This window comes from Camelina sativa, chromosome 6 (assembly GCF_030686135.1).
Source record: "Camelina sativa cultivar CO46 ecotype springtype chromosome 6, ASM3068613v1".
NCBI lineage: Eukaryota > Viridiplantae > Streptophyta > Magnoliopsida > Brassicales > Brassicaceae > Camelina > Camelina sativa.
The window spans coordinates 12,616,122-12,642,762 of record NC_141885.1 but is presented as its reverse complement, the minus strand read 5'-3'; the positions used below and the strand labels follow the sequence as shown (position 1 = coordinate 12,642,762).

Below are 26,641 nucleotides of genomic sequence, written 5' to 3'. Positions count from 1 at the left end.
GAGTTGTTCATCGTCGTTGAGTCGTTCATCGCCGCCGTTTTTTCTACATATCATTGTTGAGTTGTTTATCGTCGTTAAGTCATTCGCTATGAATGCTGCTAAAACCATTTTAGCTTACTAGTTTTACTAATATTTCAAGATCACACTAGTTTTAATTAGTTATACTAGTTTTACTTAGTTTACTTGTTTTACTTAGTTATACTAGTTATACCCATAAATTCAAATACGAACATAAACCCAGAATTCACAAATCACAATTCCAAAGCTTGTATTTTTGACCCATCTTCCTTATCAATTGAACACCATAACATAATACCTAGTTTCTTCAGTTTCACAAAATCGATTTTGAGATTGCAGTTTTAATTTCAAAAATTTCTCAGATTTTAGGGATTGGATCGAGTTCTGAAAGAGAAAGAATGGAGCCATTGTTTCTTCTTTCCAGGTTGGTTCAAGAGTCTCCCGTCCTCGCCATCGCTGTTCATCGCCGCTACCGTTGAAATCGAAGAAAGTGAAAAGATTTTGAGAAAAGGAAGAAGACGATGAAATTAAAAAATTTATTTTGTTTAATTTTATATTTTTGTTTTAAGTATATTTTTATATATATTTTGGATTAAATCCAATAGATTTTGGGTGATTGGATTAAACTCAGGTTTTCAATATAATTGTTTTGTTTTTTCTAGGGTATCATAGTAAAATACTAGTTTCTGGAATTAAAAATAATTGAAAAAGAAAACAGTCTAAAAGAAGGGAGTTTTGAGATTGTCAGAATTTTTTATGTACTTTTGAGATTTTGACTCGTTCTCGAAATCTCTCACACTTTTAATAGAATAATTCAATGTCTTAACTCTCACACATCTAACTACTGTACAAGGTATTATTTTATTTGTAGTTAGTAGAGTTGGTGTCAATGACTTCAAAAGTTGTGTACTTCAAGGCGAGTTTTAGAAAAAGAATGTTGCCCTTTTAATCATTTTTTAAAAAAGAAAAATTAAATAAAAGAATGTAATATAACATTTTGGTAAGAAAAATTGATACGGTTGAAGAGTAAAAAACCTATTTGTCAAAAAAAAAAAGGGAGATTCTCAAAAATAACACCAAAATAAGTTTTTTTCTAAAACTAACACAACATTTCTAAAATTCTAAAAATAGTACCAATTAATCTTTTTTTTTTCAACCAAACATTAAACTAGAAAATAACTCCAAGATTGGTTGCCCAAACCGGAGAGTAAGAGTTTACAAAAGAAGTCTCAGAAGATAAAGATCTCGAAGAATGAGCCAGACAATCTGCCCGAATGTTTGACGTTCGGGGAATCCTAGACAGCTGGAAGGTTGGGAAGGATAGCCGGATTACATTGAAGTCGTCCAAAAGATAGGAGAAAGCGGACCATTCATCAGGAGACTGCACCATCGCCTCTAATTTTGCACAATCCGTCTCGAAGCTCTAACAATCAACCCCCGCCGTGAGTAATCTTTTAATCTTAAATTCTAAATTCAAAACACTAAACCCTACCCATCAAAATTATACCCTAAATGTGAAATTGAGAACCCAAACCTAAAAAACAAAATTCTAAAAATTAATTTTAAATATTTTATTGTGTTAAATAGTGCTATTTTCGGAAATTTATGGAATGTGTGCTATAATTGTCTATAAAACTTGTATTAATGATATTTTAGGGTATTTCTCACAAAAATATGGTAACCTGTTAAGAAATCTTGATGATATTTTGGGAATTCAATTTTTTAAATAATAAATTTTACCTTAAAAATATCCTAAAGACCAAAACCAATATAGTACTTTATTTAATGTTACAATATATTGTAATCTATACTAATAAAAAATTAAAAAATAGAGAAGCAATATATAAGCTTTAAAATCTATACACATAGGTTTTTAAACAATTATCAAGATCAGCCACTTCATTATTTAACATTTTTGAAAAATACAAAAGTTTTCTATATTTTTTTTCGTCAAAATATGATTTTATTAATGTAAAAGAGTTTCATACAAATAATTCTGTAGCCATATAGGTGGCTTTGAAGTATCAGAATAAAAGAGACAGTTTATACTTCCAAAGTGTGCAACGTTGTGAGCTGCTTGATTATTTTTTCGACTTGTGTAGGTAAAAGTAACATCTGTAAATTTTGATGACCAGAATTGGATATCTTGGATGATTCATGAAATGTTCACATCTGAGACACCGTTGTTGATGTTGTTTATGAGTGTTAGACAATCTCCCTCGAAAACTATTTTGGTGTATCCTCGAATCCACGCTTGTTGTATTGATGAAAGTAATGTTAAGCCTTTAGCTTCCAAAGGTGAACCTGTGTCATGTAAACGGGGGGTTAAGGAATGGTTAACAACGACCTCTAACCAAACTTTCGGTGCAAACAATGGTGAGATACGAGAAACTTCTATCCCACCCTGGACATGTCCGTTCTTAAAATGTAACAACGATGCAAAGTTTGATATTCACACACATCAAACTAATGGCGGATGGATTATTAGAGACTACGACGAAAATACAAAGGTTTAGGGTTCATCTCGCTTACATGACAAAAGTTTTCTAAATTAGTAAAAAAAATTAGAAAAGGAAAATGTTTAATCTATGGAAATAAAAGAAATATGTATAATGCTCCACATCAACTATAAAATTTTAGACGAAGAGAACCATTATAGATAGACTAAAATGCTTCCAACTACAAATAAGCAGGAAACTTGATTTATCACGGGTCCAATTTTAAAAATTTTATACGGTTTATTTTAGCAAATGAAAACTTTTTAAAAGTTCAAATATTATAAATATTTAAAATTTATAAAATCTCTAAAATATTATAAATATCTCCATAGAAAGTTTTAAATATTATAAATATTCAAACGTCGCAAGATCTTGATTTGATATTGTTTGAGTTAATTTTTGGTATTCAAAAAAAAACTCGACGTCAAGCATACATGTTTTATTAGCTATATATGTGTTCATATTACCTTCTCTGCAAGTAATTTGCAATTTTTAGTATTAAGGATTTTGGTTTGAAAAGTTTCAACACGTTGTTGATCTAAGGAGTATATGGGTGAAAGTATCAATAATTGAGTGCAGGTCTTCATGAATTGCAAAAATTTTAGGAAAAAGGCAATGATTTTGGTTTTCGAGTTTGATGAGTTTGACGGAGGAGATTCACCAGACCTGAAAGAAGAGGAGGAGACTCACCGGACTTGAGAGAAGAGGGGAGATTAACCAGAAAAGAGAGAAGAGATCGAGGTAGAAATTAACCGGATCGGAGAAGAGAGAAGAGAATGAATTAGGGAACTAGGGTTTTTTTGCGGCTGCGGATATGTCGAGGTTTGAGTTTCGCTCAAACTTGGTTTTCTGGTTATATGGAAAAACCGAGCGTCGCAAATCCCTCACAAATATTGCTAGGGAATTGCTAGGGTCCCCGCAAAAGCCTAGCAAAATTATAAAAATATACAATTTGTGTTTCCAAATATTTAAATCCTCCCAGTGTTTAAATTTTTAGCAAATAAATTCATAAACTAAAATTCAAAAAAATTCAAAATTTCAATAGATTTGCAAGAAACCGTAGCAAATCCCTCACAAAGTCTTTAGGGTTTAGGTTTTAATGTTGTCATTTGTGTCAATATTTGCAAGGAAAATGCTATAATTTGAGTAGTTTGTGATGGAATTGCGACACATTTGTTATTCGTCTTGCAAATCGGTTGCAAATTTGTCCCAAACCTTGATTATCTATTTTATAAAAACCATCAAAACAATTTATAAAAATTGGTCAAATAAATTTTCAAGTATATTATAAGGTCCAATAGTCTCATCATACTCTTTTTTACCATCAAAATTTTCCAAATTGTCCAATTTTTAATCTTCCTCTAATCATTAATCTTCTACTATATCTTCTATATATGTTCATTGCATTGAGAATATATATATATCTCCAACAGTTTTGTGTTGCACTGCCCTATCTTTGATTATAAGTCTTAGATTCATCTTTTCAATATTGATAGTAATGTAATTAGTTTAGGGTTTGAAGTTTGCAATGCAGTTGCGATGAATTTGCTATGCATCTAGCAAATCTGTTGCATAAATCTCGCAAATCTTTAATATCTAATTTATAAAAATCATCAAAATAAGTTTTTAAAATTTTTCAAATTAACTTTCATGTATAATATAAAGTCCAATGGTCTCATCTTACTCTTTTCTGTCATCTTCTTAATCATTAATAGTAATTTAATTCAGAATAATTCACGTTACGAACATTCAAATATATGACAGAATAATTCTTTAATTTTTTTTTGTAATATTTATAAAAAATTAATTTCCTAATTTTGCAATGTATTTGCTATGGCCTCCGCAATTCACTCGCATATCCCTAGCAAAGTTGCTATGGAGTTTGTCTTCGCAAAAGCCTTGCAATATTGCAACGGATTTGTGACGACCTCCTTCCTCGCAATTTTGCGAGGGATATGCTAGTAATTTTTTTGGTCTTGTACTACCTTCGCAAATCCAACGCAAATTTGTGAGAGCTGTTTTCCGGTGCACGTTGTCCTCGCAAAAAGCGTGTTTTCTTGTAGTGAACAAATTATGTGGTACTCTAAAAAAATGTTTTTAATGATTATTCAGTGGAAGAATGTGAGGAAGTTTAAAAAGAAGAGGAAGAAGAAGAGTATAAATGAAGAACCGGACGGTAAAGGTAAAGATGAAAATTATCATAAAAATTTGACAATCAATATGACGAGAAAAAAATATGAAGAGTAAGAAAACAATGAAAAAACACGAAGACATCTGTCGTGGAAGTCAATTTAACATGAGAAAACCAAATATTTGACTTTGTTTGATAACAAACAACTATAAGAATAAGAAATATATAATTGACGTTGTAGACATCAATTTGAATGTTTTTTTAATAGTGTTTTTGGCAAATTTCAATAGTATTTTTTAATTGTTTTGAATGTTTTTATTCTATTGAATAGTTATATGAGCAGTCAAAAATCCCTTAACCACTAATCAATGCATTGTTTAAATGTTATTCTCTTATTAAAGATGAATTTCATAAACTCTCTTATAGTATTATTAGTGATGATGATGAAAAAATGGAAGATTATATAAGAATACTCAATCATTTCATTTCTATCTCTTATCTCTCAAGAAAAAAAGAAAGTGTTCATCTTTCAATCAAAGAACAAACATAGAGAACGCCGACATAGAGAACGCCGCCCCACTCAACATGGATGCAAGAGCATAATCAAGATAACACTTCAGATGATAGCAAGGAGAAAGGTGATTTCATGGTGGTTGCTCTCAAGATTACTGGGAATAAGTTGGCATAGTTTGGAACGGTTTCACTGTCCTGTTTGGCACTTCACTTAATCAAAGTCCACGTCCAACCGAAGTATGCAACATGGAAGATCTCATTAGATTTCATTGTCATGAGTTTTGGCTTAGCCTCTATCATTAAAAATTATTACTGAAATAGATCTTAAAAACAAGAGAATAATTAATTTATAAAAATAAATATGTAAAATATATATATATATATATATATATATATATATATTTGGAGAGCTTCTAAATATAAAATTGTTTTTGGAAAAAAGATTGCTTTTAAAATTGTTTAGTTTAAAGCATGAGTTTTTTTGCTTTAAAAAAAATGGAGAAAAAACAAGGAAGAGAGAAAAAGAAAGAGAGAAAAAATGGCTTTGAAAGCTTTAAAAAAATTAAAAGCAAAACATTTTTAAAGTCTGAAAAGTGTGTTACCTATAAGGGCAATATGTGGAAATAGAAGAAAAATCTGAAAATAATAAGTAATTAATATTTACGGAAATCATTTAAATTTGAAATATATTACTCAAATGATAAAGAAAATAGTAGTATGTACAAATGTGGCACATCAACTAGAATATTTTAGACAATGGTTCATAACCATTATAAATAACCTTAATACTAGGTTTTCACCCGCGGTACACCACATAACTAAATTATAAATTAATGTATTTTAAATAATATTTTTAATTTATTTAGTTTTCAAATTTCTAATTAATTAAATTTTATCTAATTAATTTATAATTTTGTTTAGAATGTTTTTTCTTCTTCTTACGTTTTATACAGTTTATAACCTAATTATATTAAAATTGTTATTAGAATACTTAGTTTTGTTTTCTATAATTAAATATAGGGACATGCCTATATGGTATGTTAGTGTATATTTTTATGTGTATACATTTTTTTTTCTGGAATATTAAGAATATGTTGTAGTATGTGTAATATTTTGTAGTTCATATACTAAATAATTTATCACTTAATTTTCCAAACTATGACTATAAATCTATAATATATAAAATAAAGTAATAATTTTAGTGTTTCTTATAGCCCAAACCCGTCATGCTACGCGGATCACATAACATGTTCAAAGATTTTCAATCTGCAAAAACTCATCATACAAAACCCGTGAAAGTAAAATATAGTATGTGAGGCTAAAAGTCACTTTTTATTAAATCAGTTTTTCAAATTTTTAAAGAACAATACCTCTTCACTCACTTCCTTATAAAATAAGGAAATAAAATCTGCATACATTTACAATTATGTTTGTTACTTTTGAAAACAATTAGTTTCTATAAAAAAATCAAATATAAGTAAAGTTAATTTGTTTATTAAATTAATTATTTAAAGTCAACAGCATGCCTGTAAATAATTGCCAACTTGAGGATTTATTTTATAAATGTCTCCAAAAATGTATATATAGATGCTTCCAATTACGAATGAGCAGGAAACTTGATTTATCATGCATCGAAATTTAAAATTTTAAATTGGTTTAATCCGTTTTTTATTTGAAAATTAAAAGTTTTAAAATATTATAATATCTAAACTTTTAAAATTTGAAAATATTATAAATACCTTTCTCCTCCATCTTACATACATTTATCATTGACACAACAAGAGAGCTCACATCTCACATTTACTATTGACTTAACCTTCTATATTGTCAAGAGAGCTCTTTCTCTTCAGAATCTCTTCAGAATCACATTTATTATTGACTTAACCACGAAAGGAAACCTGGTTAAGGATAGGACTCAGACGTGTTCAGAATTGTTTGCTCTAATGATAGTTGGTCCTGAACGATTTTTGGGGGACTTTAGTTCTCCTAGTACCGCCATATTCGGAGACTTTGTGGCTTGGGAGTATGATTGGTAAATTGACTTCGGAAGACGATTCGGGTGCGTGCTGTAGGGTGGCAACCCAAGAGATGAATATTGGACTTTCTTATACATTATGGAATACGGGCTTAGGCTCGATGAGGAGCCAACATTATGGCATGCAGGTTTCAGCCTGATATGGTGCCAATATAAGCTCAAGGTTGAGGCCTATGAGTAAAGGAAAATCCAAAAATCGAGAGCAAAATAATGCCTAAAACGTGAGTTTATCGTCTAGAGGTGACCTTCGTAGATCGGTCGGAGGAGTGAGAGTCGTGGAGACGGTTGCATGGGAGTCCTTCGTTGATGGTTGTTCGAGATTCGAGGACGAATCTATGTGGGTGGGGGAGAATTGTAACATCCGCAAACCAGAATCCCGGTTTGGGATGTGCATCGATCGATGCAAATGTGGTGTCGATCGATGCAAGGTCGGTTTTCGCGAACGAGTTTAAATTAAACGCTGCGTTTTGGTGTTAGGAAAACTCTGAAATCGTGTATAAAAGGAGGAACTCGAGGGTTTGACCGAGTTTGGCCATTTTGGAGAAAAAGAAAGAGCGAAAGAAGTTCTTGAGTATTCTGGAGAGTTTTGATAGATTTGAGGCTGTTCTTGGGGAGATCTGTAGTTGGGAACAGTGTAAGAGCTTGTTAGGAGTGTAGATCTGCTTGTTTGGGTGTTATAATCTTCTTGGCAAAGGTGAGTGCATATTCATGGCTTATCTAAGTTTGAGATTCTCTAATCTTTCCTGTTTATGTGTTATGTGGTTGATTATTTGGCTTGTTATAGTGTTTATGTGTCTGTTGAGGCTTTGGGAAGCTTCTTTGTGGCTTTGGATCGTGTTTTGGTGGTTTAGGAATGGAGATCCGGCGAGAAGCTTCAAGGAAGAACGATGCTCGGCATGTGCATCAATTGATGTATTTTGTGCGTCGGTCGATGTAATGCGAGGACGACGCGATTTGACCTAGGAGCATCGGTCGATGCCATGTGGAATCGTTGCAATTAGGGATTTCGTGCAATGTCGAGCATGCATCAGTCGATGCAATGTTGGTGTCGGTCGATGCAGGTGAACCTTGCATCGGTCAATGCAAGCTTGTGTTGGTCGATACAACCCTAGTTGGTGTCGGTCGATGCATGGGTTGGTGTCTGTCGATGCAGTTTTCCTGGTTTGTTGTATGGTTATTGATTGTTATTTGATGGTTAGAGATATATCAATTGCTTGGGTGTATAATCCTATAGATGGGAGGATTGCTTAACTGAGTATTTATAAAATACTCACGCATCTCATATGTGTTTTGGTGCAGGTAAATGCAAAGTGTGATCGTGGAATCAAGGCTATGAAGAGGAGGATGTTCTAGTAACTCACTGATGTGTAGTCTGGCTTCTGCTAGAGTTGAGTCATAGAATATTTCTATGATGCTGATTATGGTTTATGATTTCTGTTGGATTGAGTTATTGAATTATTATTTTACTATTGTTATTGGTTTATCATTTATTGGTTATTGGTTAATGATTTATTGGTATATGTTGGTTATTTTCCGCTGTTTGGTGTGATTGTGGTTAGGCGGCTAGTGGGTATGAGATCACTAGTTAGTTAATTATTATTAAAATAACGGATCGGATCATTTCACCAAGTTGAACAACGGAGAGTATTACGGACCAACTGTCGCAAAACTTCCTTGGTTGCCTTGGCTGCCTTGTCAGGGATATGTTCTGCTCCTTCTTGAGGTGACGATGCACTTGGGAAGGAGCTCTGTTCTGTAGTCTGGGGGCGAAAAGAAGTGTTCCATGTTGTTGATTTCAATTTCTGTTCGAAAGAAGCGGTCGTCGATGGGCTTCGGAGAATGTAGCCGGATCAAATTGCAATAATGCGTTCTGCATCTGCGGACGAAGACCCCCAATGAATCCAGAAACCAGCTGAATATCACTATCATATATCTCTGTGTGTGTCAAGAGGAGATGAAATTCTTCAGTGTAATCATCAACTGATCTGGAGCCTTATTTCAGATTCTACAGATGAGTGAAGATGGTACGTTCTTAGTTGTGCGGAAGGAAGGTTGTCTTCAGCTTTTGTTTCAGTTTTTCCCAAGATTTCATCAGAGCTTTCCCAATGCGAGACCTGGTTGTCTTGAGCTGTTGCCACCAAGAGGCTGCATGGCTACAAAAAAAGGGTAGCGACCAACAGTACTCGACGTTCATCAGACACTTTCTTGAAATCCAAAATTTCTTCGACAGTCACTATCCAATCAAGGAGAGAATCACCACGAATGCCTCCATGAAATTCAGGTAATTCAATTTGGAACCCTGTTTCCCAGCGAGACTCTTGTTGTCCAGGACGCTAATTTTCACCTTCAACAATACAGTTGTCATGAGCCACTTGTATTTGTTGATTCGGGTTTGCAGTAGCGTGAACAAGTTGATGTTGTGGATGCTGCGAATTTGGAACAATGGGGTTGGTATCCTGAATAGCTTGAACGATGACTGCTCCTAAATCTTGAAGGGAATCATGAAACGCAGTTTGCAAACTCAGATTCATTGAAGCCAGGTCTCTTTGTAACGAAACGAGATCCGTCGGATCTGTGAGTGGCGGAGGTTTTTAGGCGGAGGAGCCATAACGACGTGAACATGACCGGTGTGAATCTGATACCAAATGATGCAGAGTGGAAGTGACGAGGCGGGGAGTGGCCAATGTCGTTACGAAATGAATTTGCAGGGTACGATGCTCTGTTTATTGAGTAGGGAAAACAGAGCACAATCACGAGAGCTCAAGGAAGAGTAACAAAAGGAACAAAGGTTGAGAGTCCTCATCTCATGTCTTACGCAAGGCAAGATCTTGATGGGCAATTTAAATTGCCTCTGTTTTGGGGTTTTCTTATTCAAAATAAAAGGTGGTATACATAGGTGATCACAAGCTCTATTTATAGAGTTGTGTAAAGTGAAATAATGAGATGCGTGCTAGATCTACAAACTTGTATGACAGATCTCTATGTGCGATGATTAACAAAGAGATGAAAGGATAGTGAAGAGACGACACAAGAGATTTGTTAACGGGGTTCGGATAACCTACATCCCCGAGACCAAGTCCAGAATCATTCACTAGAATTAGAACGCAAAAGTCACATTTGCCAATGGTATCTAGCACACACTTGTGCCTACCACTCTAATCTACATGAACTAAAGGAACCACCACTCTTTGTCTTTTCCGACGAGTGTGGACCTCTACAAAAACCACCAGCAGATTCTCTATCTTACTGGTGGGACAACACCACACACAACATGTGTGCTTCTCTCAATTTTAGGTCTAGGGTGCGTAAGCTTCTCCTTGTTACCTCCTCTTCCTTTTATACCTCTTAGAGTTCTTCACAAACCCTAGGTTCCACAAGCTTCTTCCTCTTGTCTTCTGGGTAAAAGCTTGTTCTCTTTTTGTCAACTTGACCCATACTTTTGTTCCTGTCGTACCTAACACAAGCATGCTTCTCTGACACAACCGTTCCACTGTTTGCTGCAACTTGACGCTTTTCCGCTCTGTTGCACTACACAACCTTTTTACGAGGTTTACCTTGTTTCCAGCTCTGTTGCACTACACAACAACTACAAGTAGTATGCTCTGTTTTCATCTCTGTTGCACTTCAAGTATACTCAACTGCTAAAACATATTTCTGCTCTGTTGTGCTTTCAGGTTTATGCAGCTGCTAATGGAAGACTTGTTCTCATGAGCTTAAAGCATGACTGGTTGAGCTCTCACTTCTTGGATCTTCTCGATAAGACTCCAAGGTTCAGCATGTCACTTCGTTCCATGTGACTTCACATTGAGCTGTCTTGGCTGAGCTAGTATTCTCTGATTCTCTTCATGAGGAATCATTGCGTCTGTGTCTGTAGCTGGTTACACATGCTCCATCTTGTTCACTGCTTCTATGTCTGAACATGTGTTTGTATCAGACTTGTTCACTGCAACGTTCAATGAATCTGTGTCTGTACTCTTGGTTGTATCAGGTTTACTCATTGCTTCTTGATCATCTCTCTTGTGTTGTATAACCAGTAACAACACCAATATATCTTCAATCTCTCCCTTTGTTACTGAGTTATAGAACTCAAGCTTTCTCTATTCTTGCACTTGATGATCTTCAAGCTTTCATGTTGTAGCATAATCTTTGGCAGCTTCATTGTACTTAAGAGGATTCTGTCATTGTGATCTTCTCTCTTTTGTTTCAATAGTTGCTCCTTTACGCCTTGTTGTCAGTCTTACAATTCTGTCAACACAATGTATCTTCAATCTCTCCCTTGTTGATTGAATTGTAGGACTGACAAACATTGATGATTTGCAACCTGTAAATATCATGTTCCTGTTTCTTTTGGCACATCCGTTTCAAACAACTTCAAACTCGGTCAACACACAAATCAATCTCTCCCTTGTTGATTGAGTTGAAGGACTCTAGCTCTCCCTTAATCATAACCCATCAAGTTCCTGATTTTGACCTGATCACATCTTCAGTGAATATCAAACGCGTCCAAGTGTTGCCTGCAAACGCGTCCAAGTGTTGCCTGCAACCACGACATAGCATAGCAACAACAACAACTAGCATATGGGAGTAAATCAGAGAGTCTCCCTTTATAGCTCAATTTGATATTCTACTTCATACAATGAAACCAACTCATCATCATCAAACCTTGGATTTTGATTGTAACGCCATCTTCTGCATTTATCAAAGACCTTCAAGTTGTGGCAGCAGCAATGACACAAGCATAGCAGACCCAACAACTAGCAAATGGGAGTAAGTACAAGAAGTCTCCCTTTTAAGTGCAGTTTGATACTCAAGCAATCAATGACACTAACTCATCCTGCAAGGCAGCCATAAAAGCTCCCTCTGCTTGAGTGCATAACTAAGGTAAAAAGTAACATATCAAGAGCATAGTCCAATAAAGAACTTATTATGCAAAATAATGATCCTCCTCTTGCTTTGATGTTAAGAGTCTGCTCAGACTTGCCTGAACACTGCAGAAACTTCACACATACCAAAATCATAAAACCAGAACACGATATCAGCCATCAAACCATTGACAATGATTACTTGGTTACAATGACACATAAGAGAGTAGTTCAGAACTAGTTAACCCATCTTCAGAAATGTACCGCTGTCACTAATAGGATCATGATCAAAGCCTGCCGTACGCACAGGACAGCTAATTTCTGAAGACGAAACACAAACTAGTTCTGAGCCGAGAACACTTCCTTGAGAACACAACTGTGAGAACACTTCTTTGAGAACACAATTGTGAGAACACTTCTTTGAGAACACAACTGTGAGAACATCTTAAAATCCTCTTTGAACCTGATGACTCTTAACTCAATCATAACCTCATTAGCACTAGCAAGCAATGTGCTTCATTTCAAAAAGCAGCCTTTGAACAATGGAAACCAAAAACAGATCAGGAGCAATAACACAATCATCCGAATAATACCTTTGTAGTCGCAGCGGAAACTTAGACATATAATCTCTTGAAGAATTGATGATTTGTTAAACGTAGCACTGACTGAATAGCCCCAGCTTCTACAGACTTACTTGCTCAAGTAGCCTTGATTTAAAGTTGTTTCCATTTTTGCAGATATAGCCTTCAGAATGCCCTTCTTTAAATTCAGAAACCGTTCTTACTAAGCAAGACTAGAGATCCATATATTGTACTTCATGAGGTCGACATGCAGCTTCCATCAAACAATTGCAATACATACCACAACTATGATTTCCTTGAGACTCCACCTTGAGACAACCTTTAAACAACATCTTTTGATCCCAACAATGAACCAATGAATAAGATAGACAATTACAACTTCTGTAGCAGTTGTTGTTTCAGTATTTGGAACATCCTTCTTCAACACACAAAAGAAGAACCTCATAAACAATCCTCAAATTTAAAAACTAGAGCAGCAACAATTTCTTGAATTTCTAAAGTGATGTCCCAACTTTCACTGACAAGACACTTCAGCTTCCTGGGTTACAACATAATCGGTTTTACTCAACTCAGAGTATTCTACCTCAGATTGATCCCAAACAACATCTCCTTGCAGATGTCACTTACGCTAACATTGTAGAACTGAACCGGAGTTACACAACTCTGAGTATTCTACCTCAGATTGATCCCGACCCTCTTATACTACTAGTGAAAGTGAATCCTTCTTTTAAACTTTAATAATTAAGCGCTCTTATTCTTCTCTTCTAACACCCAGAGGTCTTCTTGAATATTCTTTGAGGTAGTGACATAGAGGTGAATGTCTGCCTTGAACACTTCAGACTTTGGTGCAAGATATTCACCTTCAGATCAGATGACTTTCCACACTTCTTCACAAACAACTTCGTCTTACTCACTGATGGAACTTAATGCTTTGATTGTGATTACCAGACCTAGGAACATTAAGAACTTCTGTTTCTTTTTCCAACCATGAGGTCTTACACTGAGCTTCTTCTCCTGCATTGATGCAGAGCCTGTCTTGATGCAGAGCCTAGACGAAAAAACAAAACAGCCCAGAAAATTCCAAAATGTTGTGGGATGATCAAGGACAACAATATGAAACCACAGGAGAAAGCATATCACAATTTGGATTTACAGATTGAAAGTTAAGACCAAATTCCCAAAGCATATCCAAAATGCTAAACACCAGCGAACATCTAACTTTGGGAACAGTTTCCCATCAAATGACACCGAATCAGAAAGAGAACTTTATATCGCTGAAAAGATCTTGCTTTCAAGATTCTAAGACATCTTTCAATGCATAGATCTGAGGCCTATAGCAAAGTCAAACTCAGAGGCAAAGCCAGACAAGAAACCAACTTCATGAAACTGCAACTCCATCAAACTCATAACTTATTCTTCATATCTCCTACTTTTATCACTATGAGTTAGCTTTTCTCCCCCATGTTGATTATGTGTTTCAACCAAGAACTGTTCCACAAGAAACACACAATCAACAGAACAAAGACCTTGACTCTTTGTAGACTTCAAAGACCTTGATGTATCTTTCATAAAAACTTGTTAATCATCCTTGATACACGACATCGACGAAGAAGCAATTCAACCCAGAAAATTCTGTAACTTAGTAGCAAGATCAACATCAGAGATAGAGAGCCATAGGTGAAAGCAGATCATGGTTTGGGTTTATGGTTTGGAAGTTATGACCAAATCCCCAAAACATATCGAGAAAGATAACTCTGCAAACAGCCAACTTCAAAAGCAGATTCCAATAATATCACACAGAACCAGAAAAAGATCTTTATGTCCTTAAGAAGATCTCATTTCCAAGTTTGAGAACATCTGTCAGCACTAGAAACCAAGATCCTGTCTTTTGATCTCAACTAATCAATATGACCTCAAGTCTTCTTCTTTAGCTAGAAGCTTCTTTGATAGGCTGAGACAAACCTCTACAACACAACTCATGCAATTCAACCACTCCCTGATCGCTTCATCACCATATTGTTTCTATCTTCATCAGATGGTAACACTCCACATGCTTCCTCAAGAATACATAAAAGCTCAAACTGAACCCAAACATGTGGTTGACGTCGAACTTCACAGACACCTGCAGCTTTAGACTATCTTCACCATTTTCTGTAGTGGGCTTAGATCTAATACCACACTAGGTCGACTTCATCTTCTTCAGAGCATCTTTCAAACCCAAAAACCAAGCTCAAAAATCCAAACTTCTGATCTTATAGCCATATTGAATCAGCTCTAAATTCTCTACCTTTCTAGACCTTGAAGCTTAATTCAGAGAGGATCGTGTTTTCTTCACAAAGACAATTCAAACCCACTCAAATTAGAAGACCAGATTCGTTGATCAAAGCAGAAAATAATGTTACTGAACATCCTGTCTGAGCTACTCCGGCCATCACCGGTACACCATTGTCTTCTCTTAGAGAGCAGATAGAGAATTTAGGCCGAAGAGACCTCACCAGAAATCATTTAAAAGGTCCACTCCACTTTTTATTTTCTCACACTTTTCCGATAAAAATATTGAAGAAGAAAAAGAGAACACACCTGTTGACTTTTGTTCCATCATTTCTTCTTCTTTGAGAAGCCAGCTGGTCACGCATACTTGTCCACTTGATATTATTTTAATAATAATTTTTGCTCATGAAATTTTTGCTTTTCTTCCAACATGGGACAAACATACACGTTTCCTCTTAGCTTCAACATTTAGGATCTAGAGATCAACTCTTTCTCTTCAACCTTCAGAAAAACTCAGATCTTCAGAAAACCCAGTTCATCAGAACCCCAGATCTTCAGAAAACCTAGATCTTCAGAAAACCCAGATCTTCAGAAACCCAGATCTTCAGAACCCCATATCTACTTAACAAACTTCCTTTTAATCCACTCATGTTATAAGAACTACAACCACTTGACAATAATTCACCAAGAGAGATGTTCCACCACATAACTTGAACATTCTGACTTCCATTAAAAGTTTCAACAGAACATGCTTCTACAATTGATGCTAAATACCAAAGACAGACAAACTACCAGCAGAACAAACACATTCCAGCGAGTTTGAAAACAGATCCACCGTCGTCATCTTTCTCTCTAGACACATCTCAAGATGTTAACCTCAGATCGGTTTCCTGCTCTGCTACCAATTGAAATAATGAGATGCGTGCTAGATCTACAGACTTGTATGACAGATCTCTATTTGCGATTATTAAAAGAGAGATGAAAGGATAGTGAAGAGACGACACAAGATATTTGTTAACGGGGTTCGAATAACCTACATCCCCGGGACCAAGTCCAGAATCATTCACTAGAATTAGAATGCAAAAGTCACATTTGCCAATGGTATCTAGCACACACTTGTGCCTACCACTCTAATCTACATGAACTAAAGGAACCACCACTCTTTGTCTTTTTCGACGAGTGTGAACCTCTATAAAAACCACCAGCAGATTCTCTATCTTACTGGTGGGACAACACCACACACAACATGTGTGCTTCTCTCAATTTTAGGTCTAGGGTGCGTAAGCTTCTCCTTGTTACCACCTCTTCCTTTTATACCTCTTAGAGTTCTCCACAAACCCTAGGTTCCACAAGCTTCTTCCTCTTGTCTTCTGGGTAAAAGCTTGTTCTCTTTTTGTCAACTTGAACCATACTTTTGTTCCTGTCGTACCTAACACAAGCATGCTTCTCTGACACAACCGTTCCACTGTTTGCTGCAACTTGACGCTTTTCCGCTCTGTTGCACTACACAACCTCTTTACGAGGTTTACCTTGTTTCTAGATCTGTTGCACTACATAGCCACTACAGGTAGTATGCTCTGTTTTCATCTCTGTTGCACTTCAAGTATACTCAACTGCTAAAACATATTTCTGCTCTGTTGTGCTTTCAGGTTTACGCAGCTGCTAATGGAAAACTTGTTCTCATGAGCTTAAAGCATGACTGGTTGAGCTCTCACTTCTTGGATCTTCTCGATAAGACTCCAAGGTTCAGCATGTCACTTCGTTTCATGTGACTTCACATTGAGCTGTCTTGGCTGAGCTAGTATTCTCTGATTCTCTTCATGAGCAATCATTGCGTCTGTGTCTGTAGCTGGTTACACATGCTCCATCTTGTTCACTGCTTCTCTGTCTGAACATGTGTTTGTATCAGACTTGTTCACTGCAACGTTCAATGAATCTGTGTCTGTACTCTTGGTTGTATCAAGTTTACTCATTGCTTCATGATCATCTCTCTTGTGTTGTATAACCAGTAACAACACCAATATATCTTCAATCTCTCCCTTTGTTACTGAGTTATAGAACTCAAGCTTTCTCTATTCTTGCACTTGATGATCTTCAAGCTTTCATGTTGTAGCATAATCTTTGGCAGCTTCATTGTCCTTAAGAGGATTATGTCATTGTGATCTTCTCTCTTCTGTTTCAATAGTTGCTCCTTTACGCCTTGTTGTCAGTCTTACAATTCTGTCAACACAATGTATCTTCATAAAGACTCGCGAAACTTATCCTAAGTAGAAAAGATAAAGCAAAAAGCAACAAAACATGATCCTGACCAAACAAGATAACGACAGATCAAAACCAAAACTGACTCTTTCTTGATGGGCAAGCAACACCGGATAAAGCCCATTAAGGTTTCGTTATCCGCTACATCAAAGAGAGTCTGAGAAATTGAACAAATAAGGGGAGGGGGGGGGGAAGAGGTGAAGAGAGAGAGAGACGTAGAAGAGGAGAAGATGGAATTTATGTCGTTATTTTTTTTTGGGCATAAGTTGATAAATTTGCATAAGACAATAAATTTGTTAGATTTAGTTAATGTGACCCATTAACCATTTAATACAAACATAACACAGCCATTAACAATTTGTTTAAGTATGGGATAAAGGGAAGAAGAAAAGATAGGAGTAGAATTCACAAGCAGAGCCGGCCCAAAGATCAGGCTAATGAAGTAGCTGCTTGTGGCCGCATATTTTTATAGATATATTGGGCCCTATTTTGCAGAAAGTTGTCTTTAGCCCAGTGGTATTAATCTTTCTTGGAGAGTTTGGGATCTTTGGTTCAAACCTTAGTTGTAAATTTGTTTTCGTTTTTTAAATATCTGACTGTGTTAGTTAAAAAAAAATTATATAAGCAACCCTTTTTTTTTCATTTGCCGGTGGTCTTCAAAAACTTAGAGACAACTCTGTTCACAAGTGTCATGTCGTAAACAGTAAGAGTTTCTTTAAAAGTGGAAGCCTATTTTATTATATAAGATGTGCTTACTCTTGATATAATGAATCGCTCAAAGTTCTATATATAGCTAAAATGTAGGCTCTTTTATACTCGAATGTAAGAACGAACTCGTAATTCATATGTACATGTGTTTTTCATTTTCTTCTACTTTTCTTCTGTTCTTCGTCATGTCTCTATGTGTTTACATTTTATCCAAAAAAGTAATAGTAGACATGAACCGTAATATTCGTCATCCAAACTGTTTGTGATGTTTGATTGAATTTTCTTAAGCAGTTCAAGTGACTGTTTCGCTTAATTTTGTAACTATAACTAAACTGTAGTGGTAAAATGAACTTCCAACGCTTAAGTGATATATATCTAAAACAACCACTTAAGTATTTTTATAGAATACTGGCATTGCATATATATAGTAAAATGAACCAACAATAAGATTGTAAAAGAAACAAACCATACTTATTTATTACAAAATATGTATCATACTTAGTATTATCAAATAAATAGTACTTTCCATTGATGGAAAAGCAGAAATTATGTTTTATTTTTGAAGAATTACGTCTACAGTACAAATAAATAAATATATTTGTTCCCATCAGGGAGAGTGTCTTATTAGTGATACATGCAGAACTTAATATTTTTTTTTGCATGTGGTTTTATTTTTTAAGCACATGAGTGATGAGACCAGGAATGTGTATACTTGTGAGATAATCTCCCCAGTTAATGACTTTTGGGTCGAAATCAAACATCATTTTTTCTGAATTTTGGCTCTCCTCTTCCTTTTGGTTGGCGCATAAGCTCTTAGTATTTCTATCGTCGAATCTGAGGAAAAAAATAAAAAGTATTATATATTATTATGTAGAAAGTAATGTTTCAGTTTACTATCAAAATTAGAAAACTAATAATTTGAAGTTAATATATATACGTACATGCCCTTGAAGAGTACGTAAGGCTCGTAAAGCTCTACCAATCTCATCACCAACTCTATTTTACGGTTCTTGTCTCCGTATTTATCTCCTTTTCTCCAAGGGTATATTATATCAATCAATTTTAATAACTGATTCAGAAGGAAAAAAAGAATTTAAAATACATATTATATAATACTCTATGATGGGAGAAACATGTATGAGAAATTATATATATAGCTTGTAACGTAGGGTCATGTATAAATGTATTGATATGTATTGGTCGACCTATTAATTTATACCTGGAGAGGTAGTTTGTAACGTAAGGTCATGTAGAGGCTGAACAAACCCATGGTTGATAAGAACCTCAGTTTGGAGACGGTTATGAGCGAGCCTGTACTGCGACTACGCAAAGGATTTTTGGTGAAGTACCGAACCGCAATCTCATGAATCTCTCCAAATGTCACTGGGTTCTGATGAGATGAACCGACATGGTACACCATGTGAACCCCTGAACCTCCAGCGTGTGTGGCTGCAGCCGTGATCATTGCGTTTGCAACCATATCCACTGGTATCTGTCAAAATGATTTTGATATTGCATCCAATCAAAGAGGTAAGATATAAAGCTAGCTTGATTTGAATTTGAGTAACGTTAAATTTAGTTATAGCTTCATGTGTAGTTTAGTTTCAACAATTACCATATCGCAAACTGAGTTTACATCGACAAGAAAACACTTGAGCACTCCCTTTCCGTATGCGATAATCACGCTGTCTACGGTTCTGCATACAAATATCATTAACGTGAAATACTTGTAAGCATATATGGACAAAGAAAAATATAAATAGACTGGTGAGAGATCTAGAGTTATTCAACCGGCCAGTTATAATTTTTTTTATTTATAGATAGACCCTGTCCAATGAAAATGGTTGTCCAAAAGAATTAAATGTTGTGGTCCTTCTGTTCCATATTTATTATTCAAAACCCCGAATAATATTAAATATATTTTAGTTTCTTTTGAAATATGATCAAAATTTTCTAAACAACTTTTTTTCTGTTGAAATTTAATCAATATTCTCTAACCATATTTCTGAAAAAATAAGCCGCATGCAAAAATAAAGATTGGTGACCCAAATCTAACAACTAGTTTTTACAGTTAGAATAAAATTTCACATTCATGATCGAATAAAATATACCTTAACCCTTCGATCCAACCAGGAAATGGTTCTGAAAAAGTGCTAGTGATCATGGTAGGACGGATGATGACGAGAGGAAGATTTTCTTTATGGTTACCAAGAAGCATCTCTCCCATCGATTTGGTGAAAACATATGTGTTTGGCCATCCATGAAGCTTTGCCCTAAACATCAAATTATATTTCATTCCATTCTGATAATTTAAACTAAGATTTTCTTACAATCATCAACAACATATTCACCTTTCCATTCCAAGTTTTTTCATGGCGAGCGTAGTGTCTTCTTCCGAACAATCTTGTTCATTGAGTTCTTTCAATCTTTGCTTCATCAGTTCCCTTTCAAGATTTATATCCAGCTGAAGACCGTTCTCGTTACGAATGTCTTCCATGACGAATGGTTTCTCAGGTAGGAGACCCGCCTTTTCTCCACAAACATAAGCTAGAATATGAAAACGGAAAACTATAAGTTTTGTCAAGAACCATATAAACAGTGAAATAATTTGAGTAATAATAATAATAATAATAAAGACATACCAGTAGAGACATGGAGAAACAATTGAGCTTTATCACATTTTTTGGCAAAGTTAAGGACGTTAAGAGCTCCAAATGTGTTGATCCCAAGGCCAACATCGTATCTTTTTCACATATATGAAGATGTTAAATTTTAGTAGAGACAGAATATAAAAAATTATTGGAATTTGGTATATGGAAATATGGAATGTCTCGTAGCTAGAGAAGTACCTTTCGTCAAAGTTTGTTGTGGCTGCAACATTGACAACAATATCAATTTCTTTTTGCATACGTTCTCTAAGATCGGAGTCATTTATGTCTAAATGATCCGTGGCGATATCACCTGGGACCGGGACAATTTTTTCGTGCAACAATCTATTCAATTTTTCATCGCCAAGATTCTCTCTCAACACCTTAAAAAGATCTTTTTCAAAAGCCTGTTATATTTGATGCATCAAATCAGAATGATACAACTTTAATCTCACCTCACATATTAGGTAGTAAGTTAGGTTTAGTTGGTATTTATTAACCTCTGTGCGTAAGCGTTTAGTCGCAGCTTCGTTGTCCGATGCTCTCACCAAAAGGTACAACTTCTTCACATTTGGTTGTACTCTCAGAATTTTCTCCACAAAAACTAAATATCAATGAAATTAAATTATAATCTAACAAATCTTGAAGAATTAACAAAAACCATCCAAAAAATATGCATACCCTTGGCAAGGAAACCTGTAGCGCCGGTGACAAGTATCGTCTTGTTTCGAAGAAGTTGAACACAGGTGAGTTCCATTGTTTGGAGTACGTTTGGTTCAACTCAGCGAGAAGTTATGAATAAGGCAAATAAACTCTTTGTTATAGAAGAGTATTTATAGTAGCAAAGGACGTTGCACGAAGTCTATTATACCCTCCTCCTATAATATAATAAGCAAAACCAATATCTGTCCAATCCAATATATGACATAACATATTAAAAAGACTATCTGCCATGATTTTAACAAGAGGTCTTTTATTTGAATTTGTTACTAGTACAAAACGATCCCAGCTCAGAAAAAAAAAATCAATTAAAGAGATTGAATAAATTCGGAATAAATTAGAAAAACTGTCTAAATGTTCATGATTTATAACTCGTTAATTTAGTATATATGTGGTATGAACATACTACTGCCGAAGTTTGACTATCGTTTTAATTAATACCGGTGGTTGAAATGATTATTCTCTGAATAAAATCATATTGATCTGTATGATAATTTTCAACTTTTGTAAGTTTTTTCTTCTTCTCTAAACCTAGAATTATTCAATTTTAGAAACTTTAAGTACTATAAGAGTAATTTAAGTTCTTATTCAGTGTATGGAACTTTTGTAGAATTCTTCTTTCTTAAGCATATAACTCAAACAGAAATCAGTTTTCTTAAGGAATAATGTTAATGTTTATATATTCTTTTTCCAGGGTTATCAAATAGTTAAACTAATTTTTCAAGATTGATTTAGGAAATGATACGTTAGCCATTCTTTTACATCTACTTTAGTGTATACTAAATCTATTGACGAATATAGGCCAACAAAATAGTTAACGTTCTTAGGAGCGAGGAGATGTGTTTCTGTTTATTCGTTTAAAATTTGGATAAATTTATAATTTAATTCCGTTTTTATTATGTAGGTAGATCTATAAATAGTAGATGATATGGGTCAACAATATGGGTCAATATGATACGACAACAGTATAAGAACAAAAAAAAACAAGAGCTCATGCAATAGAACTTTCGAAGTTTACATATTGGCATGTGGTGTAAGCTTCAAAGGAGCCCATGTGGCTCTCCGACGCAATCAAAGATGGGCCATTTTGATTTATCAAATTGTTTCGGCAGTGTTCTGAGACTTCTAAGCAAATTTGAATGTTTATACGCGGATTATAACAATTCTACCATACTAATAAATGCTCCATTATTTTATATTCAATTTCCCTCATTTTGTATTAATGTGAAAATCAAGTTTAGTGATTTTCACATGATCTTTAAACTCTTATAAGCCTATTAAGCTCGAGAGTTAAACCGGATGTCTCAGTCGGACCAGTCTCCACTCTAGTATTGCCCTAAGTACATATATAGCCCTAAGTACCAAACGCACATAAAAATATGCAACGTAAATACAATTTGAGTTATTAATTTTTATTAGAGTTCAAAGGGTAAGTGATTAAAAAGGTTTGTTATAAGGCCATTCGATATTTTTATGGAATGATCTTTGCATACTAAATATTTTGTCTATACATACAAAGTGTATTGGTCAAATTACTCATCCTAATTTGGGGTAGATCATTCCCTTGATTAATTTTTTTTGGTTGTCAATCGCACCTATTTGAATAAAACCCCAAGATTTGTATCCATAACCGGAGATAGTTGTTTACAAAAGTTTTTTTTTTTAATTTTTATATAATCACTTAGATACTTGGTGACAAGTTTATAAAAAATACACAAAAAGAACTTGGTGACAAGAATATGACATTTGGAGATGTTTAGTAAATTCATATGGAACCTTCATATATTTTGACAAGTTTACTCATTTTATTTCACAATAAGTGTCGTCAAAGGATTTCGCATACAGATTAAGAAACATTAATTTTTTTCTTTCTATTTTACCCTTTATATATATATATATATATTATACAAATTATACAATTGTTATTGGTCAATATATTAAAATAATAAAGATATAATTGAAAAATTAACCAAACATCTACATTAATAATACAAAATTACATTTATTTTAAAATAAAATTTGAAATCTAAAATGACACTCAATTAATATAATACAGAGAGAATATATATCCTGTTTGCGTGCATTTTTTAAAAATTTCTTTTGACACACCTCAAAAATTACAAATCTTTTATCATTAAGTTCATAACTTTTATCCATGCGGATACAAAATTTGATCTGGGAAAAAATTAAATCTTAAACAGAGATATGAAATTGAAACTAAAAAATATTAGCTTTATTTTGTTTATAAGAAAAATAATCAATAAATATAAAACAGTGCGCATATATAAGAATTAATATAATCATCAACGCTGAACATACTACTTCAAAACAGGATATATATGTTTGGTTCGATTTCTCATTTCGAACTAATTATTGTCTTTTTTAAATCAAACCAAATCAAACGTGTCCAAGAAAATCAGTTTGGATCGAAGATGTGGCCGGTGGGGAGGTTATCGTACAAAATATATGAAATGATTTGCTACCTAACCGAATTTTGAGGTGGGTTTATTCTTGACCAATATTTTGAACCTTTGTGAATTGTTTGAATGTATATTTCTATAAGTTCTTAAAATGTGAAAATGAACAAATGAATCATGCAATAATTTTGCGTAGAATTATTACCGTAATGTAATATTAGAAAAGTAATTCATATATTGAAATTGTAATGGTAAGATCCCATGTGTATGGGCAGAACAAAGGCTTGGTTCTGCCAAATAACTAATGTTCTGTTAATGTTTATGAATGTAGTTACACTTGTGACTAAATACACGTGGGATATGATGTCACCGAGACTGTAGACTGCACTCTAATAGTGTTTTGAACCCAACCATATGAGATTATGAATGCACTGTTTTGGTTGGGGGAGAGCCGCTATCAGCCAAATAAGAACATGTCTTAGCTCGTTCATGTTACTTCTAAAGATGTGACAATCATTGGCAAATATGGATCCCTATCTTTTGTTTTGTAACTTTGAAATTTTTGTTTCCAGTCTTTTCCTAGCAAGATACATGTCTCAAAGAACAAAGTAAACAAAAACTTACTCGTAGGTGGATACTCTTTACCCGCCAACTAATAGGTATTAGAAAATATGAAAATTATGTGGTTTCAAGTTAATGTAAAAACTGAAAAAAATTGATAAGATAATGAAATTATATATATTCTAAAATTCCATATATAAATATAAGGTCAGAAGTTAATAATTATATATAAAAGTTGATAATTTTATATATATATATATATAAGTTGATATACTAATATTCTTTTTTAAATAAAATTTTGTAACGTCTCTAATTTTTATTGTGAATGTATATATATATATATATATATATTGTGTTTTTAAAATATCGTATTATAAAATACTCTATCACTATGTCATAAAATAGCCAAAAATTTCTGTAATTTTATTTTTATTTCTGAACATATATATTTTTTATTTTGATAGTCTTATATACAGTTAAAATATGACAGCTGAGATCCTTAATTATAAATTAAAAAATTATATATATCGTTGAGAATTCATCTATAGTCTTTGTATACATTAGAAGAGTCTTTTTTTCTAGATATTAAAAATTCAAATATAACCTAGCTACAAATTTAATTAAGGCATCCAAAACACTAATTTGACATGAATAACAATTGCTAAAACCCTTGAAAATTTTAAAAGTTATCTTCACTAGTTTATTAATATCATTATAAATTAAGAAAATATCATGATATCAATCTACAGTACAATGTGTGAATACAAATTTTCTTTATCTCTTTTACGGTTTTACCAAAAGTTGAAATCTAAAATACCAATTTTATGAAAAAAAAATCACAACTACAGATACCAGTTACTATCGTATAAAATAATGTTCTCTTCCACCGAGTAATAGCAACGTGAAGAAAAAGGTGTTCAGTGTTCAACTCCTAACCACAAAATCGACAGGGGAAAAACACAATCAATTGAGTAACATAATATATGAACAATTAATAACATGTGAATTATTAAGAATACATTAATGTTGGCCTGTTCTTATCTACGATACGAATGTTGGTTTGTTCTTATCTAATATATGAGATAGCTACTTCAATGATTAACTATTTTGGTGAAAGCCCCCCTCAACTTTGGTAAAAGAATCCTTCAAATTTTGTTCCATTTTAGTGGATAAATCTTTTAAGTTTGGTCAAAACCATTTAAGTGAAAACATTTCTCAACATAGAATTTGATTTGGCTTTATGTTTGTCTGAAAGTTCTTGTAGACGGAGAAATCGTTTACCTAATTTACAAAAGTTGATGGTTTTGAGAAAAACTTTAACTACGTGCTTAAGGTTTTATATTATATTATACATACTGATTTTCACAACTCTATCCTAAAGTACGACATATTAACAAAATTTTGTAGTTACAATTTATAAATAGTGTAGAATTTGTGATATATAGTATTGCTATTTGTTATATATATGTGTGATTCTCGGAAAAAATTATGGCGAAAATTGACGTGATTCTCCTTTAAAAAAATAAATGAAAGTTGGAAATATATATAGAAATTCTCCTAGAAAGCTATAGAACTAAATAGACGTTGGTACGTCCAAAAAGATTATGAAAGAGAGGTCTGACTTTTTTTGATTATATACAAAAAAAAAGAAGAAAGATAAGAAAGTAAAAAACAGAAGAAGGCCCCGCCAAGAAGTATTTTTCGACAGTTATTATAATCTAAGAACTAAACCACACGTAAAGTCTCTTTTTGGGAAGACTTTTGTTAACTCCTTATGTGTAGGCGGAGGGAAAGTCCTTTTTAGTGCTTTCTTGAAAGAAGATTATATTATCTAAACAAGACTTAGAAAATGAGACACACTTCTCCAAAAATCTTTGCAATATCCAACTCACTCACTCAATTCCAAAATCACGATAATGTCCATAAGTTGGAACCAAACTTGTTTGACAAAGCAATGCACCTTTTTTGATATGGCGTGGCTTTACACTGACTAGTAGTTTCTTGGAATTCAAGATTTAATTTGTGTCATAAGATTTTCTAAAAGCATAAGCAAAATAAACAGAACTAAAGACTATTTTCACCCTTTTTTCTAATTTGTCCTTTGAAATTTGAACTTGTAATATGTGTAACATCCGCGAACCGAAATCCCGGTTTAGGGGATTGCATCGGTCGATGCATATAGTGCATCGGTCAATGCAGATTCAGTTTTCAGCGGTTTGACTTAAGTTAAACGCTGCGTTTTGGGTTATGAAAACCCTTAAACTCGAGTTTTGCCGTTTTTGAGAGAAAAGAGAGAGAGAGAGAGGAGTTCTTGGTGTTCTTGGGAGATTCTTGGAGTTGGAAGCTGTTTCTGTAGAGATCTGTAGCTGGGATCGTTGTAGGAACTTCCTAGGAGCGTTTTCTTCCTGTGTTTGGGTCA

The 26,641-nt window shown here is 34.0% G+C and overlaps 1 protein-coding gene across 1 annotated transcript; it reads right to left on the bottom strand.

Moving 5' to 3' along the window:
- Positions 1-18,271: 18,271 nt before the first annotated feature.
- LOC104790701 (putative fatty acyl-CoA reductase 5) lies at positions 18,272-21,604 on the bottom strand. The gene is made up of 10 exons (XM_010516480.3): positions 21,206-21,604; positions 21,025-21,128; positions 20,726-20,931; positions 20,519-20,619; positions 20,228-20,423; positions 19,988-20,149; positions 19,492-19,573; positions 19,096-19,368; positions 18,818-18,945; positions 18,272-18,710 (listed from the first exon to the last, which is right to left on the bottom strand). Exons 1-10 carry the CDS (start codon positions 21,279-21,281, stop codon positions 18,545-18,547), a joined length of 1,494 nt encoding a protein of 497 aa, XP_010514782.1. The 5' UTR covers positions 21,282-21,604; the 3' UTR covers positions 18,272-18,544.
- Between the last annotated feature and the right edge of the window lie 5,037 nt (positions 21,605-26,641).

Bases quoted from the DNA above. Each gene is read 5' to 3' on its own strand.
- LOC104790701 (XM_010516480.3), bottom strand. From the start codon at position 21,281: ATGGAACTCACCTGTGTTCAACTTCTTCGAAACAAGACGATACTTGTC. The intron at 20,932-21,024 runs GTTAATAAATAC...CAAATATAACAG, and splicing joins CTAAACGCTTACGCACAGAG to GCTTTTGAAAAAGATCTTTT. The intron at 19,369-19,491 runs GTAATTGTTGAA...TCATTTTGACAG, and splicing joins TAAACTCAGTTTGCGATATG to ATACCAGTGGATATGGTTGC.